Source organism: Sceloporus occidentalis, unplaced genomic scaffold, assembly GCF_023333645.1.
Source record: "Sceloporus occidentalis isolate IW3139 unplaced genomic scaffold, rSceOcc1.0.p SCAF_132, whole genome shotgun sequence".
Lineage (NCBI taxonomy): Eukaryota > Metazoa > Chordata > Lepidosauria > Squamata > Phrynosomatidae > Sceloporus > Sceloporus occidentalis.
The window spans coordinates 1,399,408-1,421,190 of record NW_028317112.1 but is presented as its reverse complement, the minus strand read 5'-3'; the positions used below and the strand labels follow the sequence as shown (position 1 = coordinate 1,421,190).

General features: G+C 47.6%; 1 protein-coding gene across 1 annotated transcript; it reads right to left on the bottom strand.

Annotated features, from left to right (window-relative positions):
• Positions 1-723: 723 nt before the first annotated feature.
• LOC149281444 (C2 domain-containing protein 2-like) lies at positions 724-21,146 on the bottom strand. Its single transcript, XM_089499296.1, has 14 exons — positions 20,901-21,146; positions 19,856-19,954; positions 17,191-17,310; positions 15,577-15,684; positions 14,715-14,831; positions 13,151-13,274; positions 12,341-12,449; positions 11,161-11,225; positions 10,458-10,579; positions 8,574-8,742; positions 7,121-7,228; positions 6,329-6,456; positions 4,338-4,635; positions 724-944 (listed from the first exon to the last, which is right to left on the bottom strand). The coding sequence occupies exons 1-14, from the start codon at positions 21,144-21,146 to the stop codon at positions 724-726; spliced, it is 2,034 nt and encodes a 677-aa protein (XP_089355422.1).
• Between the last annotated feature and the right edge of the window lie 637 nt (positions 21,147-21,783).

Here is a 21,783-nt window from a genome sequence, read left to right as displayed (position 1 = left end):
GTTAGGACATAAATTGCATTTATTCTTTTTCTCATATATACCTCTCTGTTATATTATATATCTAATCTATATATGCACACACGCTCATATTAGTGACGGGACCATGTATTTGCGGAGTGTGAGTTATTAGGGATGTTGTACTTTCCTTTTCCACAAGGGGGAAGCACTGCTTGTATTTACCGTTTAGTTACACCTGTAAGGGGCAGAGGGGAGGGCAGTACTCGCGAGGTTTAAATCCAGCGATGTGATATTTTGACATATCTAAGGCAATCTTACGTAGGATGGGCTGCTTCTTCAGAACTCGTTCTAGACATGCATAGAAAAGCTTGCATAAATGCTATGGCACTGGGTTTCCTAAGAAATGGCTGGGAAAGCTGCCCTCTTATCGAAGGTTTAACACACGATCACAGCCGTAGAATATATTGCCCTTAACCCTTTCAATGCTAGAGGACCCGTTGCAGCGGAGAGGGGAGCAGCGGCAGGATAGGCCCTTTCCTGGCTTCCCCTCCCTAGCACTCCGAAAGCCAGCCTATTAAATATACCGTCACATTGCCGGCTATTGTACGGATCAAGGGGCTTGTGAAATCTCACAGTGTTGCGCTATACGAAGGTTCACCGGTGAGGGATAACAGGCACACCTCATTGCAGGCGTCTCGTACGTGTGTCTGCGGAGGTGCAAAACATGCATGAGCGTTTATCCTCAATATGACCCGGGGCGTTGCTTCACTCCGCCGTTGCTCTCGGGGTACGGTCATGGCCTTTGCCTTTGCTTTTATTCTTGGAGCCCATAAGCAAGCGAGAAAGGGTCGCCCCTCTTTTTCTGCGCGGCTCAGATCCGGGCTGCTGCAGGTAGACCAAGTCGTTGTGGGACTGGCTCATGCCGGGGTCCTTCTGTTGGTGTCGCCTTCGGAAGAAAAGTTTAGCCCCTTTCTGTAAAAATCCACCTGCCGGAAAAGAAAGTTGTAAAGTCACCCAAAAATCGCAAAAACACAGCGGAAGCCCAAAGAACCCACATTATTCAATCTCGTCTTTTAGATTAGGGCTAGATTTAGATCCAACATGGATCCAATAGGACTATACAGATACAGATATCAGCCAGTGGCGTCTACAAGCGATCATAATGTAAAACAAGAGGGTCTGAGGATTAGCTGTAATGTAAGAGTTCTATTGTCGTCTGACAGGGTGCAGGATAAGCAAAACAGCCTCCCAGCAGAGGTGGTAGAGGCTAATACAGTGAGAGGATTTAAACATGCATGGGATAGGCATACAGCTCCTGAATTTTTCGCAGGAAAAATGGTCCGTTAGAGTTTTAGGATTATTTATTTACATTTCTATTCGCTTGCTTGGTTCTGCCCCTTAACATGAATAACAATTTTTGCCCAAACACAAAACGGGCATTACTGCTCCGATAAGATGCACTTGGAATTCTAAGAAAGCAGCCTGCAATTTAAAAGCTACCAGACGTTTTCTCTGATCAATGAGCCTCACCATTACACCCCATTTCAGCAGGGAATCTTAAGTAGATCCCCACAACCAACGTTGGCATAAAAATGTGGAGCAGGAGGGGCTTCACCCCCCCCCCCGCTAGCCCAATGTAAACCGAGGAAAAGCTAGTTTCAGTAGCAAAGGCAGCACAGTGACTTGCTTTGCAGCAGCTTCCTGACATTGAGGTTCCCTGAGCAAAAGGTATCTGCGCTCCCAGTGGTTTCTTCCTTTTCTCTTGAGGTTGCCACTGATCTTAGATGCAGCCATTCCATTAGATGAACTGGGTCTTGCCAATTAATACAAAGGGATGATCTAAACAGATATATATATATATATAACTATTTAAAAATAATCATTTTTCTAGTCTATTTATACCCATCTAAGCACTATCTACTGAACTAGAAAGATTATGGGACAAAGCAAGAGCATCGGAGCAACTTACTGTAGAAGTGATTGGTTCAGGATGATGAACATGTCCTCTTACATGTACAGAAGGAATGACAAGAGAAGAGATGAAAGAGAAGAGGAAAAAAAACAACTGAAAAAAGTGAATGAAGAAAGATAAACGAAAGAATGATTCTGATTTAATGTTCTAGCTCCTTTTTGCAACAGACACCATTGACTTAGCAATAAGTCCAACCGCAGCTCTTTTGGCCATTTCTAAGGTTATTCGAAACATCGTATTTGGTATTTGTGGGGCAAAAATGTTTAGAAAAAGAAAAAAAACAAACAAACAAAAAAAAAAACATGCAGTTTCCAGTCCTATTTTTTTCTCCAGCAATTTCCACAGCATCCTGCAGTTAAAAATAAAAGAAAATGAAACGGGGAAAACGCTGCTGCGTTTGGGCTGCGGGCGGTGGGCAGACTGAACATTCATTATCGGGAGGAGTATAAATATTTCCTGTAAACCGGTTTTCGAGATATATCTGTCTGGCACGGCTGAAGGCCCCAGCGAGCAAAGGAGTTTCTTCACCAAGTTAATGCTTAGGGGAAGGAGAAGAATAATCTCATTATCTGTGCTGTAAACTCGGAAATAGCCTCCTACGTTGATGGGGTGGAAACATTTAACACACAGAACAAGGAGGTCATGATCTTAAACTACAGAGTCAGAGGCTTAGGTGGAATGGTAGGACGTTTTACTTTACTGAGATAAATAGAACAGCCTCCCAGCAGCAGTGGTAGAACGAGGTATGAACGAGTATGTGTGATTAAGGTAATATCTGAATGAATGGATTAGTATATGAATGAATGTTTGTGAACGAGTAAACGAATGAGTGTGTGTGTGACAGCATTGTTGTGTAAGGGGGGCCATGGCATAGGGAGGCTGCATGTGTGGTGAGTATGAGGGGTATCACAGGGTTCTACAGACCCAATATCTCTCATGGTGTAAGCGTGAGCAGCCATATTACAAATAATTTTTGTTCCGACAGAGGAAGAATAAACAGCGGCTCTCGCGCCATCTGCTAAAACAATCCAGGCAGAATCCCGGAGAACCGCCACAGCTTCCTACTTTGATACCCTGGCTATGTTTGTGATATAAGCAGATGTGACATCCTAGATGGGAAATATAGCCCTGGACAATGAATTAAAGAAAAACTTAAAGCAAACGAAGGCTGGCTTTCGGTACTGGATTCCATTAGATGTGACAGTTCCGCTTTCAGGGTTTTAAATCTAAAAAGTGTATCCCTGACCCCCATGGCCATAAATAACGATGTTCAGCCTTGTTCGCCCGCGAAGCCATGCCAGCGCACATGCTCCAAATCCACGAGCTCCAAATCCAAAGCTACAACAGCTTAAATAAACGCTTTTTCAGCAGAAGTGATATACAGGTTTATCACATATACGCACGAGGAAGGGGTTAATGATTGGAACTTTAAAGCAAAACACTAAAGATGGAGACGTTTTCGCTCAATATTTCTTAATAAAAATATATATTTTAATAATGATGATGAACCCTAAAACCTTGCTGCCAACACTTATAAAACGTATGACCCGTACGGACGCCAGCATAACTTAGACAAAAGGGTTAACTGCTCGCTCCCGATTGGCTTATTTCATACATTGCGCACAATAATGCAAGAGGGCATCACCATATCAGCGTAATAGGAAAGGTCACGCGTGCCGTCCGGCTGGTTTTGTATGTGCCTGAACCAAAGAGCTAACTCTGCCCCACGCGCGGCTGACCCATCCCAACAAGAGGTCATCAAAGGAGGTCCACAGGCAACAAGCCCCAGTGGAATAGGTTTGCCCCAATCTCAGGGTCAGATTCTCAGGGTCACGCAATCCGACTCCTTCCTATTCCACCCCCCCCCGTCCTCATATATAAAAGACTCCTAGTTGGTTCCTTTACTCCCAGTATGTTATGGTTTCTATCCCTGCTTGATTGCAGGTGACTCAATTAAGTGTATCTTTAAATAACGAGGTCATTTAAAGATTTCCATGAGGGCCGGTATTAGAAACATTTGTGGTTAAAGCACATTTTGTGAGTCACTACATAGAATTCGCTATTAAAGGGTTAATAGTCGGGGTACAGTACCAAAAAATTAATTAAAGGTGCTGTTCCACCTAACGTGCTGGACGAGTCGGCCGAGGTTTTGCTTCGTTCAGATTTTTGCCAGGCCCAGTTATACAAGCGGCACGAAAGCAGGCAGCGATAGGCTGTTGCCGCAGAAACGGAAATCGCTGCTTTAAAAGTTTCTGCATTGTTTTTAACGCGATCAGCAGAAATAATGAAAAAAAGGGACAGATCCGCTCAGCACGAGGCAGAGCGCAAACATTTTTTTGTTTAAGTAGAAGAGTTTAAGGTGACCTATGACCTTTCGTCCCCGTTAAGAGAAGAAACTACCCCAAACCTTTGGATTTCTTGACGCTTCCGCTTTCAGAGATGCTCAGGTTGCTGACGGACATCTCTTCGCAGTCTGGTTCCACCGCTCCGTTGCCGGCCCAGTCCTCCTGGCGGCTGGCGTTCTCCCACTCCTCTGGGCTGGGGTCTCCCTGCAGCGACACGGATGCCTGCGAGGTGGGGGAATCGTCGGATGTCTCGGGGGTGGCATCGAAAGCCTCGGAATCAGGATAGCTTCCGCTCGTGCTGTCCATGGCGGCCGCGTAGTTAAGCATCAAAGTGGTTTCATCGTCCTGAGAAATCGTCGTCTGCGGAAAAAGCAATAAAACCATCAACAAGCGAAAAACAAAATCCGAATAATGTGGATATTTTAAATAGCGTACATTCCGGCGTATAAGTCGACTTTTTAACCCCAGAAAATCTTCTCAAAAGTCGGGGGTCGTCTTATACGCCGGGTACTAACCAAGTACTCACCGAGCCGGAGATTCCCACAAAGCCACGAATCTCTAGGGGAGGGGCGAGTGGAGAAGCCGCCTCCCCTGGGCCGGTCTCCAGGGCCACGCCAAGGTAGGTGCAAGATCGTGATCTCCCCAACTAGCCCTGATGAGCAGGGCTGGTTGGGGAGATCACGACCTCCCTCTAACTAGCCCGACATTAGGGAGCTCGAGGTCTGGCACTTCAGACCTCGGCTTCCCTGCTCCCTAATCACTACGCGCCGGCTATTGATGCCGAGCGCGGTGATGACGTCATGTCCGGGGGCTCGGCATCAGTTGCCGGCGCGTAGTGATGAGGGAGCAGTAAAGCAGAGGTCTGGAATGACAGACCTCGCGCTCCCACAACTGGATGGAAGATAGAAGATGAGAAAGTTAAGAGATGGGGAGAAAGGGGTGTGAGTGCAGTGTATGTGTATATCTGTTGGTGTGAGATGGTCAGTGTATGTGTATGGTCAGGTGTGTGGAAGAGCAGTGTAGGTATTTGTGTGTTTGTAAGCTGGTGTGTGTGTGTGTGTGTGTGTGTGTGTGTGTGTAAAGGCGGGGGTGTGTGGTGAGGGCAGTGTATAAATGTGTATGTATGGACAGGCGTATGTTAGTATGTGTAGATATATAATGTGTATGTATGTATATGTCTGTATAACAACCAGCCAATCACCTGTAAGGTACATCTCTTGCCGTGATTGGCTGGTTGTTGTATACTGGGTAGAGGGGTAGTCTTATACGGCGAGTATAGCCCAAACGCTATATTTTAACTGGAAAAGTTGGGGGTCGTCTTATACGCCGGAATATACGGTAATTTTATAATTTATACGTAGAGCATTCTGTGGGATATAATCAGCGGTATAAACGCTCCTTTATGTCACACCTACAAAGGATTGGGGTCACGTCGCTGTTTTCATGGAAAACAAGGACATTTCTGGCCGTAACATAATTACAAAATAATTTTCTAACTGGATCAGCGAACACAACGTGCCATTGGAACCCAGGAGTGATGGGAGTGATAAAGGGCCATTGGAACCCAGGAGTGATGGGAGTGATAAAGGGCCATCGGAACCCAGGAGTGATGGGAGTGATAAAGGGCCATCGGAACACAGGAGTGATGGGAGTGATAAAGGGCCGTTGGAACACAGGAGTGATGGGAGTGATAAGGGGCCGTTGGAACACAGGAGTGATGGGAGTGATAAAGGGCCATTGGAACACAGGAGTGATGGGAGTGATAAAGGGCCACTGGAACACAGGAGTGATGGGAGTGATAAAGGGCCTCTGTATGCTTATGAAGAGATTCCATTAAAAATCAGTTTCCAGCTACAATAGTCATTTACAACATTAACCCCATCAGTGCTGGATTTCTGATTACTTGCATTCCATGAAAAACAATCCCCTATCTCTATGCAGTAAGGGAAATGGATACAGTGAAGCTGTATCGGCCCGAGAGAAGACGGGGTCTCTAGTCCGGTCCCTTAAACTTCTGTCTAGTCCCTGTGCAATCGCCTATAGAGAGCGGTACCTTTGAAATGCCCGATATGATGATGGTGCTCTTCTTCCTCGGAGATTTCAGCGACTGCCGGGAAGATTCCCGAAGCTGCCGGATAGCAACCTCCGCAACAGGATCGGAGCCGTTCAGCATCAGAAGCTCTGGAATAACACAGATCAAGAAGAGCGAGGGGTAAATAACCTAAAAACCATGTTATGAATCATACAGTGTGAAGCGATTATTCCTTAGCACTTACGGGGGAAAAAGGGATGACGGCAGCTGCAGCAAAGCAGGACCGAGTACCGGACCTAAAACTAGGAATCTGAACGTTAAAAGGACGAGGGGCCCTGTGCCGCCACGCCGATGCAGAAGGTATATTAAATAGGGTCTTTAACATGGATTCATTAAACGTGTAGGAAAACAATAAAAGCCTTAAGGAGAAGCTACAGCTTCAGAGAACTGCGGGTGCGGGTCTATCCAGACCTTTGTGTACATGCGTGGAAAGCATTCCTGCCACCGATCGCCTGCTTCAAGCAGCCAATCACTGGCATGAATTATCGGAGCATGGAGGAGGACGACAGCAGGAAGAGCTGCAGCTTCTACTCAAGTGTTTTTCCCTCTTGTGCTTTTTAATGACAGATATTATAGCACTCCGAGGTCTAGGGGTACACGCAGATGTATTTCTTTTTAGAAGGGGGGTGTCAGGGACCCGTCACGTGATGACTTTCCCAGCTTTAAACAGAAGCTTGGACTGCTCCAAAGTCCTGGAATCGCCAGAAAACGTAACAGAAGCCGCCCTCTCCGCGTTACGATTTGGACGGTTACCTGTGTCGGAGGACGACAGGGCTTTGCTGACCCCGGCACTGTGGGAAGGACCTGCTTGATCCGAGAGATCTGGCTCCATCACTTTCGGAGACATCTTCGCAGGAGAATCTTTAATAAAAGACGAGGACCGTCAGACAGAGAAACAACTTTGAGATGCAGCATCGCCTAAACAAAAAAGTCTTCCATCATTAGCGTATCGACAAACTTCTCCAAACAGTAGGTATTCAATACTATTTCTTCATACGACTTACACATGGGACCGAAGACACGGGTCTCGCCTGCTCTCTCTGAGCCTATAGAGTCATTCAGGGGACGGCTGGCAAGATGGGCAAGAGGGCCACTGACCCAGAGCCGCTAAGGTTTAAATAGTCTTTAGAGAGTAATGTAAGAAAGGCCCTTTACCAGCTTCTATGTGAGTTTTGCCTGCAGTTCCCCCAGTGGCCACCAGGGGTCTAAAGAAACCGCAGATTCATGAAACGTTTGTACCCGTGCGGATCCATTCTGTGCTCATTGTATGGCTTTTCTTTAACATTGTCTGTGTGTATCAAGCTCTGCCCCGACTATCGAGAACATTTTAACTGAATGGCTCATGATACGCCCTAAAAACTCCAGCATGGCGGCTCCAATCAATAACAGCAGGAAACGTATGGTTTTAACACTTTTACTCGGAATTATGCCGCGCGCCCCGTTAGCCTGACTGACAGACATGCCGGCAGGATTCACAAACCTAAACTCTGCCCCTAGGAGACAATACCCCGGGTAACTGCATGTAAAAGTACCCCTTGGAAAAGAAATATCGCCATTAATGCCCTCCTGAAAAAACAATTAAATTCCGTCCAACTTTTGAGACGTATGTAAAATTTTCACTATATGGAAACCGTCCCTTTTAAGAGCCGGCCGGGCCTCCATTCACCTCTATACACGGATCCGCTCCCCGACGGAGAGCCACTAATTAATTATAATGAAAAACGGTGGGGTGTGCTACACCTTATAAGCAAATATATTCACTTATATCAGTCATGTTACGGTAATCAATAAACTCTGCATAATACACGTAAAAAAGAAAAAATTTAGATCACATGGGACAATTAAAAAATGTATACACCTGAAATGCAAGTATTATATTTATTTTTTTTATTATATATTATAGCTCTGGCTGCGCACGTACATTTCCATGCATGCAAATGCCGAAAGGCTGGCGGTCAAATGTCGGGAAACGCTCGAGTAAACCGAAAAGGGAAAAAAAAAAAAAAATTACAAAATAAGCGGCGCGCCCTCGAATGTTTGTGTAATGGTTGCTTAGCAACAGTAACAACATCCCTTATTCCCAACCCTACATTCTAAGCCGATCCTAGAGAAATCAGACAATTACGGCCCGACCTCTCGCTGTCCTTCTGCTGTTGCCTGGTCTTCAGATCGTGAGTTTCTAGGACCCCGCCGCGCGTCTCCTCACCTTGGTTCACCGCAGGGCCCTTCCCTTCCATGCGCGGCTTGGACGTCACGGACGTCACGGTGGTCACCACCGTACCGCAAGGCATCACCGTCCGGTCCTTCTCCACTTTCTTGGCCGAAACCGGGGCTGGAATTGGCCATTTCACTTCGTAAGGTTCCACGTATAAGAACTTCAAAGAAAGACACAAGAGTTTGCATTCAATACGCCCACAGCCGGTAACGACGACGCAAACGGGCGAGGAGGGTCACAGAACCGGGGGACGGCCCCTGGGCCTCGTAACGACGGCTCCTACCAGAGCTATTTTCTGTCTAACATTTCAAACCTAAGTTTTACGAGAGAAAAGCCGAAGATTTATCCGACTTAATAGAGAAACAAAGAACCTGCCGGCAGATCGGCCCCATTCCGGCCCCCGTCTAGTTGCCCGTTTCTCCTGCTATAAAGTTTTAAACCTTAATCAGTCGTTGGTCTCGTCTTCAGGAGCAGTATGTCTGCCCCATGCATGTTTAAATCCCCTCACTGTATTACCCTCTACTGCCTCTGCTGGGAAGCTTTCCCACTTATCTATCACTCTTGCAGTAATATACTTGACGCAATAAAATTTCTCAGTACCCTGAAGCGTTGCAAATACCGTATTTGCTCGATTATAAGACAACCCTGATTATAAGACGACCCCCCCCAATCTGAATATTAATTTAGGAAAAAAAGAAAAAGCCTGAATATAAGACGACCCTATAGGAAAAAAGTTTTACGAGTAAATGTTAATTCAGCTAAACTATTTTTTTTTTAATAAAAGCTATGATTGAGAAAAATATTTTGGTTTTATTTCCTTCTATTTTCCAACCTGCCCCCCAGTTATGCACATCTGCCCCAGAAATGTGCACATCTGCCCTTATACCCCCTATATGCCACTGTGCCCCATGATATGCCTTTTGACCCCCTATGTGCCACTCTGCCTCCAGAAATGCCTTATACCCCTATATGCCACTCTGGCATTTAGAGGGTTAAAAAGCATATTATGGGGAAGAGTGGCATATGGGGAGGTTTAAGGCATTCAGGAGGCAGAGTGGCGTATAGAGGGTTAAAAAGGCATTTCTGGAGGCAGAGTGGCATTAAGGGGGTTAAAAGGCCCCCCATTTAACACATCCCCCGTCCCCCACCCCAAACTTATTGGTGCTTCTAACTTCCCTGTCATGTACCCGGGGCAGCGTGTAGATCCCACGCACGTACGCTGCAGCCGGAAGGAGGCGTGGCTAGCAGCGGGGGTTGTCTGCGTCCATCGCGCAGACCTTCCCCTACTGTCAGAGATCAGAGTTCCCCCCACCGGTGCCGCGGAACTCTGATCTCTGACAGTAGGGGAAGGTCTGCGCGATGGACGCAGACAACCCCCGCTGCTAGCCACGCCTCCTTCCTGCTGCAGCGGAAGTTGTCTACGCGAATCGCTGCCCTAGCTACACACCGGGGACTCAGAAGTACCGGGGGGGTGGGGGGGAGACAGGAGGATCCAGGTCCCCTGCAGCTGCGGGGGACCTGGATCTTAGTCGTCTCATAGTCAGACCTATTTGAGCATTTGCTCTGAAAAAAACCTCGTCTTATAATCGAGCAAATACGGTACATGTGGATTTTTTTTTTTTATTTACATAGGGCCAACAGGTAACCTAATGCTTTGCATTTAACAAACAAAAAGGTACAATAAGTGCAGAAATCTTGCCAGCAGAACATACATATATACATTACTTGGCGTAGTAGATACTAGGAATACCCTCCCAGTACAGGGGAAGCAATTAAAGAAAGCCTGGGATATTCATAAAGCTCCCCTAATGAATGAAGCGGGCGGTGATTTCTTTGGCCATCGTTATCTGTGCATTTAAAGTCTTCATAGCCCACCTGTGCAGTTACCGATCCAGATTCACCGGCGCCAGACTCGCCGCTCAGCGGGAAACTCTGAAACCCAGAAGGCTGCTTTCTGAACAGATCCAACGGCACCGAAGCCCAGGCTACACGCGGACCTGCGATGGCAAATCACCGGGGTTACACAGAATACCCGGAACCGAACCCCGAACTCCCGGACGCCCTGCAGACGGAGCCGCTGTTCCGCGTCACGGCAGCCATCGCTAGGGTTTTGGCTTATCGCGTCCGCAAAAATATAAACGCAGCCGACAGCCCGCAGAATGGCGACAAACAGCGAGCGGGACTTTCATCAAACATGGAATTTAGACCCAAAACACAAGAAGGTAAAGAGCGAAATTTAAAGGGACACTCCAGCCATTCTCTGCGCTTCTACGAATACGATGGCCGAGTACCCGCTCTAAATGATGTATACGATGGCCGAGTACCCGCTCTAAATGATGTATACGATGGCCGAGTACCCGCTCTAAATGATGTATACGATGGCCGAGTACCCGCTCTAAATGATGTATACGATGGCCGAGTACCTGCTCTAAATGATGTATACGAGTACCCACTAAGAGGGGCGCTGCAGCTTCTCCTGAATTAATTTTTGTTCTACTGGGACTCCGGGGCGTACGGTTTAGTTTTATTTTATCGGAAGCCGGTCTGCCCCCCATTCCTTGTAACGCATCACACTTACCCTCCGCTGGTTTCTCAGCATCCTCAATTTGCAGCAGCAGCTCCCTGGATTTAGCGCTGAGTTCCCTGAAGGGAAATATAATTTCATTAATGAAGGGTTAAATTTCACAAGAAGGGTTAATTAACTAAAGGAGAGTTTGCAGGAGCGTTTACCAAGCGTAACCAGCAGGTTTCTCCACCGAGACAGGTTGAGCTGGCCCTGTATCGTGTATAATACAATGGAGAACTCTCGCTATTCATTCTACCGCAGAAGCTCATTGGAGTCGGCTTGGTGCACGGAGAAACCACAGCTCTCCGGCAAACTCTTTTTAGCGAATAAACCCCAACGAACGAAGAACGAAAAACAAAAATCATGCTGACCCGAATACGCCCGGCCGCACGCTACACAGGCACAGAAACAACGCGCGCGGCCCCTCATACCCAGTACGCCATCGGGGGCTGCCAGGGCCACCTCATCAGCCCCAGGGGGAAGGATATTCCAATGGTTGCCATAGCAACCGCTTTGGTTTTACAATTCTCCCCATTATTTCCTCTTATAAACAAGACAAAGCACTGGATTCTCGATGTTTACGACGCGACCTGCCGGGGCCACGCCGATTATGGTGCGGAGCAACCCGTCGCAAACCACGGAGGGCTCTTTATCGATTTACCGTATATTTCCTTAGTAGGTCGGAATGTTTTAGGAAAGAGACAGAAGAGGCCTTTGTGCTCCCTTTGAATACCTGACATTATTGCATGTCAGCGCAGAGCCATCCGAGGAATGCGTGTGTGAGACCCGACCCGGGGCTCTGTATAGATGTTTATCTTAAATCTTTGGTTTGAGCGCCCCCCCCCCCCCCCGACCTTTCCAAGAAAGCACAGCGCTTCCCGGAACATTCGCTACGCCGGTCGGGCTGGAAGCCGCAGGACGAGGGGTGTAATAGTGGAAATACCCGGCGTTTAGTACACCGAACCCAAACAAAAGCTCTCTTTCTGCGGAACACTTTTGCCCCGGGGGCCTTAATTGTTCTCAAAAAATAGTCCCAAAAAACCCAAAAAGTATTTGTAAATTATCAACATTATACCGTTCCAGGCCCCGCTGCGTACACCCGACGGGCGAGAAGGATTTCTACGGGGGCAGTTATAGCACAAAGAGATGAATATAGAGCAATAAATAATAAACACTCTTATAATGTACTTACAGCGAGAATTCTTCGTCCCAGGAAAGGCTCGCCGCCTTATTTACAGCCGCAGTAGTGACTTTCTGCGCCGGGTCATTGAGCTGGATGGAGCACGCAACGCGATCGAGCCCTAGAATCATATGACATCATCAATATTATTTAATATAATTATTTGAAATAATGTTAACTAGAAAAAATAATAAGTGTTATTAAATGGCAACTATTTAACATTACTATTCTTATATTTAATATCAGTAAGAATATTTAATATTAATAGAAATATCACTTTTATCATTACTATTTAACACTATTATTCTTATATTTTATATTGATATTAGTAAGAATATTTAACAATAAAAACTTTTAATCATTTCTATTAAATATTGAACTTTTTTTTTTAACAAAAAAGTTAATTATCACTACTACTAAATAATAATAATAATTTTAAGAAACAGGTGCTTTTTATGAATAAAAGTAGAGCTTCCCAGCCCCTCACCTTCTAGGAGAGACGGACAGCTCCTATATACAGCCCCTTAATACAGAAACCCTTAAAGGGACGGTATTTAAAGTTAAAAGCGATAAATCCCACGGAGGGACCAGCTATAGTCCAATTTGCCCAATATTACCCTCTGCTACGAGGGCAAAAGAGACCAGATAGAAAAATATTTATTCCCAAAACAGAAGTCTGAAATGAAACCATTTAATATTATTAACGCTAGAGAAGTCACTATTGCAATAAACGGAATTATTTGTTGCCAACGACAGTTTAAGGCATAGAAGGTTCTTGTACACGTATCCCCCATCACACGCGTGTTCAGCTGAGTACCGTACCGGGGGGGCACGAGCCGTCGGGTAACGACGCCTTGATGTTCTTCACCTGCAGCTTCAGTTCGTGAGCCCTCGGAGGTTTGGGGGGGCAGATTACCTGAGACGCTCCCCCCACGCCAACGACATTCTGGAAATAAACGTGGAACATTCTCTTAAGTTTCAAGGAAACGTGGAACACGGAACAATCATTGCTTCACCAAGTAGATCGTTGGAATTTTACCGTCACCCCCCTCGAAATAAATTATTTATTAAACAAAACTTACAGCCTAAGGGGAAACGAACCTAAATGATATGGCCCGTGACGGTAAGTTGGATACATTGTCTCCCTGACAGAACGGTTCGGCTGAATTAGGTTGCCGCGGTCGACCCACCGGACTATCTGCCGGGTTTATTCGTAATAAGGACCAAAGACGTCCTAAGAAAGGTCCCGATCGTTTCCGACAGTTGCCCCCCAAGGCGACATATAACAGAATTTAGTGCTGACGGCCGATGCTGCTGGGGGCAAATTTAGCAGCAACTCCAGTCTGACGAGTTTCTGACAACTCCAGAAACTATGAATTTACAGAGCGAGCGATGGGTTAATAGACCCGTGTGAACCCAGCGCATTCCGAGGGTAAAGCGCATCCAGCGATTGGAGCCACATACCCCTTCCTCTCCTGAACTTACGCCGACTAGACCCAGGGCCGGCCCAAGGCAAAATGCCGCCTGGGGCGAATTTTAAAATGCCGCCCCCCCCCCTTATCTACCCTTCCTCTCCCTCCGTCCCTGCCGCCCCCCCCCCCCCATTATCTACCCTTCCTCTCCCTCCATCCCCCCCCCCTTGTACTTACCCTTCAGCAGTCCTGCGGCGAGTCTCCCTGTTCGGTCTCGGTGCCGGCTATGAGGAAATCTTCCGGCACTCAGCATTACAAGCCGGCACCGAGACCGAACAGGAAGACTCGCCGCAGAGGAGAGAGAGAGGGGCGCCGAGCGGGGACTGACAGCTTGGTAAGCGAAAACCACTCGGCGCCACTTTCTCTCTCTTTCGCTTTTTTAAAAAAGTGCCGCCTGGAGCGGTTGCCCCACTTGGCTCCATTGTCGGGCCGGCCCTGACTAGACCAACGGTAACACTGTAGTTCAGGTCGAAAAAAACAAACAAAAAAAAAGACCTAAGACCAAGTTGCCCCCGTCTGCTGACCCTGCCTGCTGCTGGAAAAATTCCTTCTTGATTCCAAGAGTATCAGATTTCTCCTCAGATGGAGAAGCTCTAAAATCTTACTGTCTATTCCATCGTTTATACCCCTGTATGTTCTGCTTTTTAACAGTTTTGGTGGCATCCGTAGCATGTGAAAGAACCCCCTCTCTCGGCTGTGAATTCCGTAACTTCACTGCCCTCGCCGTAAAGAATCCCTTCCATGAAATCTTCGCTCTTTCTGTCTCAGAGGATGACCTCGCTAACATTTCTGAACCGGTCGCCGGACAGCTCTTTATATCGGCGTTATAATTTACCCATTTATCTGACATTTTCAGTCTTTATTCATAACTCATTTTGTAGGGCGTCTGTACACCGAAGAAGTGCGAAGCGTACCTGGAAATCCCGGACCTCCGACGGCCTCGCAGTTAATTCCACCGACGGGCGGACGATTCCCATTAGGTTTTTCAGTATATCCTCGAGGGTTTCCAATACAGCGCTCGCCCCGGGACCCTGCCGAACACACGAGAAGAATAAGCCGGCCACCTCCGGCGCGTTAATCCCAACGCATGACATTCAGACACGGAGCGAGAAAAACACGCGGGAACCTCCCGGTCCGCGTACCGATCACGGAGTCTTAACACGGAACGTTCTACAGACAAAACGTTCGGAGGCTTCTGCACAACAGCCCCGGTAATAAAAGGACTCGGACCTTACCTGTATTAACCCGTTAAACACTAGAGGGGTGAACCATGAACTTAGTCACACAACTCAACAGCAAAGACCATTCATGTATTTTTAACCTCTTAAGGACCCAGAGAAATATAGAATCTGCTGGCAGATCGGCACCTTTTCGGCCCCCCCGTCTAATCTGCCCATTTTTCCTGCTGTAAAGACATTAATCGGTCATTGGTCTTAGATTCAGGAGCCGTATGCCTATCCCATGCATGCTTAAATCCTCTCATTGTATTAGCCTCTACCACTTCTGCTGGGAAGCTCATCCACTTATCTACCACACTCTAGTGTTAGATTCTGGTCTCTTGTTGTAACTTCCCTCCTCCTTTAAAATAAATGTCCCTCCCGTACTTTATGTATTTAAATGTCTCTTTCTTCTCTCCGTAAGGTGCGGATGCGCAGCAAGGAACCGTAGCGTGTCAATGTTGGCCCATGCTGGCTTTTAACCCTTTTGGCGCTGTTGGCTAGAAATCAACCCAACTCACAGCAAATAAAACACGAACAACACAACTTACTCACTGACCTCCTGCTTAGCTTTTGGTTGAACCTGGAGATTAAGGCCTGAAAAATCCCCCATGGACCACGAGACGCGGAGGTTCCCACCATTCCCCTCCATCACGCGGAGCTCCAGCTGTAGGAAGCAGAGTCGTTAAACAGATCCGGATGCGTTATCTGCCCCCGGGGGGCATTCACTACAATAACAAGTTCGGGCTTTGCTTTTTTAAAGGGAGTACCTTCTACACATTGTTTTCATGGAAAAGAAGGGAATTTCTGGCTGTAACAGAATCGCAAAAGGAATTCTAACCATTAATCAGCCTTTTAAACTTCAACTTGGATCAGCGAACACAACGTGCCATTGGAACACAGGAGTGATGGGAGTGATAAAGGGCCATTGGAACACAGGAGTGATGGGAGTGATAAAGGGCCATTGGAACACAGGAGTGATGGGAGTGGTAAAGGGCCATTGGAACACAAGAGTGATGGCAGTGATAAAGGACCATTGGAACCCAGGAGTGATGGGAGTGATAAAGGGCCATTGGAACACAGGAGTGATGGGAGTGGTAAAGGGCCATTGGAACACAAGAGTGATGGGAGTGATAAAGGACCATTGGGACACAGGAGTGATGGAGTGATAAGGGGCCATTGCGACACAGGAGTGATGGGAGTGGTAAAGGGCCATTGGAACACAGGAGTGATGGGAGTGATAAAGGGCCATTGGGACACAGGAGTGATGGGAGTGATAAAGGGCCATTGCGACACAGGAGTGATGGGAGTGATAAAGGGCCATTGGAACACAGGAGTGATGGGAGCGATAAAGGGCCTCTGTACGCCTATGAAGAGATTCCATTAAAAAATCAGCCGTTTCCACCTACAATAGTCACAACATTAACCCCATCAGTGCTGGATCTCTGATCCACTTCATGTCATTTTAATGGACAAAATTTGCTTTTCGTTCAAAAAACAAGGACATTTCTAGGTGACCCCAAACTTTTGAACAGGAGTGTATTTCCTAGTTGCTTATCTATTGAACAATTCATTCATTTATTAAGTCATCTGACTTCAGGGAATTTCCATGCCTTCTGGTCTCCTGCCACAAGGAAGAACCTCGCCGTCCGTACAGAGCCCGGGGCGTAATACGATTATATATAGGATGTGCTCGGGGTCTGTGGATCGGGTGTAAGTGCAGCAGCCACAGAAAGATCGAAAAGGTGCCGTTCAAAATCGCAAATGGCGCTCTCTCGTGTATTACCCAGAATCCCGTTAAAGCAACACAGACCATCAAGAAGCTGCTTTTCTGCATCTACGGCAACAACTTATCAGTACCTGCTTTTTTGTCATTTCTACAGCAGTATTTACTTAGAAAAAGTGGGACAGCACCTTTAAACACGGCTGACAGCTTCGCGTTGGCTCACCTACTCCATGAGACTCTGATGAAGGGCATTTGGGCATCTCCTAGTCACACTAAGTGTTGTGAATTCACAAAAAGGGGTAATTTGGTGCAGAATGGGGGGGAATGAGGAATTTCTTTCATTACCATGGAAACCATTTGAATAACAGGACATGCTTCGTCCCACGGATGGGGGGGGGGGGAGATTTGGTCACAGAGGGTATTACGGGTTTTTTTGGGCGGACTCACGTTCAGAAGAAGAGGGGCGACCACCACGCTGTACACCTGGCACCCCGAGTTGGCGGGGATCGTCCGGGTGACGCGGACTGCAAACTGGATGGACTCCCCCACCACGCGGCACGAGACCACCTGAAAGACAAGAGCGAGGAGACACGCTGTAGACCACGGCAACGTACCAAGCACAGAGCCCCGCATCTACACATCCGCTAGTAACCTCCCCAGCACAATGTATAGACTACATTTACTAGCATAGCACCATCATATTCCACGGCCATGTACAGCGATTATTTGCCCTCTTTCCTCGTCTCCAGCTCGGCCTGCAGAAGATGCATTTCAATGGGGTCGCTTTCTTGACTGTAATGGGTGCGAAAGCCTGAACCACCGAGGGGGGCGGTGAGCTGTAGCTCTGGAGCTGCAGCTTCTCATACGGACGTTCCTGGGCCAACGAAGCGTCTTTTAGAGATTCAGGCCATAAAATGGAGACCAGGCAGTAAAACGACAGATGCGTTTCAACCAAGATAAAAGTAAAACGACGCATTTGGGGAAACATACAAGACTTTGGACATCAGCCTTATTTACTCTGGAAAAGGAACGCACTCGGCCGTACCTTCAACCAGTGAACTTTACAGACACCACACGCAAACTTTATATGGGGCTTTGGGGGGAGGGGTTGACGGTCAGGGCAGTTAAGATGCGGAATGAGCGGTCAGTTAAAGTACTTTTGGAGGACTCAGACAATACTTCCGAAAAGCTTGGGTACATCCCGACTCTACAAAAACAATATGCAGCGAGGGGGGCGCACCCTGAAGAGCATACACATTCAGATTCCAGGGTTGCTGCCAGAATAATAATGACCAATAAATACAGAAAACAGAGCGAGAATTCAGCGAATACCATTCAAAGAACACCTAAAGGCATAAATATTGGGGATTCTGTCACACTATACGGCCGTATATAGGGTCGCCCTCCGCTATATCAAAGCACCCCAATTCTGCCCAAACCTTAGGGTTAAGCCGGCCCTCCGGACACACAGAAGCCTCATTAACGGAGTCCAAAGAATGACAAATTGCTTTGGGGTTAAGGTGCAGTCCCACTGATTCCGCTCCTTGGTAAGCAATATAGTCATTAAAAAAATAAGATCAGACTCTCCAAACTTGGGGTACTTTGGCGAAGTGGGGGGGGGGGGGAGCGATAAATAACCCAGTAGTGTGACGGAAACCCCGATACCGTAAGTAACGGAGATACAGGAAAAATAAAAAGAAAAACAGAAGCTTTTTCTGCTTCCTGAATCATCAAATATGGAGAAATCGAGGTTTGATGTTCTCTGTTTCTTTACCCAAACCCAAGTAGCTATGAGAACTTATTTATGTAAAAAAACACATTTCTGGAAACAGCTCAAATCGCTGCAAAACATCCCGAGGGATAAACTTTGGAGACAGAACGTCGTATTTCTTCTCCTCTTTAATAATAAGAGCCGGACTCATTTATAGGAAATATTCGCCCAACCCGCCCCCCCCCCCCCCCCCATTGGGCCAAATACATCTCCTGCATGGCGAATAGTTGGGGGTGGGGGACGCTGCAAAACACATTTGGGGGGATTCCGCAGAAGCCCTCCGCACACCTGCAAGGCAGACCCCATGAACATTTAAAGGGACCGCTCTTATCGCATGCATTAAAGTACATACGAGGCAGGAGCGTCCCTTTAATCTGCTGGCCATAAGCCCGTCACAAAGGGTTAACCTACAGTGCGGGTCCCGCACGAGCCGACTGCTTTACGGCATTGCTGCAAAGTCCTGGGTCCTTCTACTCCTAACTGCCTTGTCTTGTGTAACATTTCTTATGCGAATGGACCTTGGACCCTGCTTGAAACCAGGTGTATCTGTTCCAAAGGCACATTAAAAACCCAAAGGGGGGGTCGAAGGCATCTTTTCTTAAGGAGCAGGAAGTCAGGGGTTAACAAGATTCTACGTCGGAAGTCTCTGAAGATAATCCGCTTACGGGGTCTTCGTGTTTTCAGCGGCAGATGGTTAATCAGCGGCTCGGGGGGCAGCCGGATCGTACGCCATAAGTGCCCCTACTTAACTTAATCGCCGTTACTGCAGCTTCTCTGCATGAAACGAGTAACGAGCATCCACCCGGGAGCATTCATTCAGCGGAGCTCTTAAACACCTCGTTAAGTTTACTACCTAATGAAAAGAGGAATCTGCCTGCCGGCGGAGCTGTAATAAAAGATGTCATCATGACTGCTGTATACAGAGTACATGGCATAACGGGGGGGGGGGCTTATTTACCACCACCCCCCCCCAATAGAGAGGAAAAGGTTTGATATCAGGGGCATTTGGATACAGAAGTTGGTTACTAGAGGGAAATCCTGGTGCTAAACTATAATAAAAAGAATTTCTGGTACAAAAAGTTAGAAAAATAATCACCATAGCAACCAATCGATCGACAAAGAACGGCCCAATTCGTCCCCATCTAGTCTTTTCTAGACTTAATCAGTCGTCGGTCTCGTCTTAGATTCAGGAGCTGTATGTCTATCCTATGCATGTATTACCCTCTACCACTTCTGCTGGGAGGCTGTTCCACTTATCTACCACCCTTTCGTTCTTCAGACCCTACTCCCGCAGTCACCCTCTTGGCAGAGTTCACGGTCACTCATATCTCCGCTTCTCACCTTAACATTTTCAGACTTCACAAAGCTGTCGACTTCTTTCACAGACAGCTCGAGGGGGCGGTCGGCATCGTCTTCCTCGAACGCCAGCCGCAGGGAGCCCTGTAACATGTATACGCATTATTAATATAATGATATATAGTAATAGGGAGCCCCCCCCAGAGTCAAATCACCATCACTCTCAGCCAGCACCCCACATTCATGTTCTGGGAACAAAAATTGGATATATCTGTCTTAGAGAAGAGCCCGGCTTGGGGGTGCACAGCACACGTTCTCCGACACCTCTGTCCGGAAAAGCCGGGCAGTTGGGAGTCGGCACCAATATGGCTCATGGCGGGCATTTACGGGGGTCTGCGGTGCCAAAATACGGCGTCCTATCCCGGTGGTCTGTATATCTTTATGAGAGTACGTCTGGCCTGTCCCTTTAAACGCAGTAGTGGATCTATAAAAAATGCATTAAACAGGGCTGGGGGTTCCCAGGGATTTGAAACAAAATGAATGTATTTTCTTTCCTGCTACATTGTATCCGAGAGGACGCAGCCGCCTTTTCCTTCCACGGACAGGAGTGGGCTCACATCCAGCCGCATTACTACAAGAGCCGCCCGTAACCCTCGCTGTGCCGGGAGCCATTCAGATACACAGATTCAGATACACCCCCCCCCCCCCAGGTTCTAACTGTTTAACTGCAGAGTGACGTGAAGGAGTTAAAATGCTGCCATAAAAGACTCAGACCTTAACCAGTCTTTGGTCTCATCTTAGATCCAGGAGCCGTATGTCTATCCCATACATGTTTAATACCCTCACTGTATTACCCTCTACCACTTCTGCTGGGAGGCTGTTCCACTTATCTACCACCTTCTCAATAAAGTCAAACACCACTCCATTCCATCTAAGCCTCCGACTTGTTTTAGATTATGATTTCTTGTGCATCCAACATGAGCGGACAGAACAGCGATCTTTATTCTAGAAGGGATGGGAGATGGAACCCGGCCAGAACACGAGAACATCACCGTAGACCCGGAACATATAGCATGTATACGGTACGTACCCCTCTTTTTCCAGCTTCCTCGTTTAGAGCTCTAATCCAGGCTCTCAGCCACTGGCTCTTCCAGCTGTGCAGAGAAAGGATCCAGGACAGGAGAGAGTTGGCTTCGCTGCGACTCGAATAGGAATCCCCTCTATAAGCCCAGAAGACCCTCGTGGCGTACTGCAGCAGATACACGGCGAGCGTGACGACGGCGGCAACGAACAGAGACACCAGGACCAACCACTGGGCTTCCCCAAACCACGCCATGGCCGGGCATAACGTGCAGCGAGGCCACAGGAAGAAGGCGGTGAGGAACTTTGACTAAAGCCAAGGAAAGCTCCTCAGGGAGTGCGGGTGGGCATCAGAACGAGGCTAAAAATACTAAAAAATCGTTAAAACACGGCGTGGGTGCCCAGCGGGTCTCGTTCCGGACTCAGTGATCCAGATTCCAAAGTAACGCCATCAATCCGGAACCCGTACCAGCTAACCGGAGAACCCGGCGGCATCACCGGTCCAAGAACAATTCGGCATCAGATCCTCCGAAGGCACGCGGCACCCCCGGCCCGCTGGGGTAGTCTTTTCTGGGGTGCCCCAACCGGCAGAGCTTCAGGGGCAAAAGTAACAACAATTCCAAGAGCGTCGCCTGTTCCCTGCGAGATCGTTACGAGATCTGGAAAAAATGCATCCTTCCCGGAACGCCGGAGATTCCCAGCAGACAGGAGCCGTGATCACTGTGAAAACATGCGCAACAAACACGTTAACCCAACACGCTAACCCATCGAAAGACTGTCCTGTCACTATATTCATTAGACAAATAACCGATCCCACATCCCTCCCCTTTCGCCGCACATCCGCCCCTCTAGATTGTAAGCTTGCGGGCCGAGCCCTCTCTACCTCATGTATC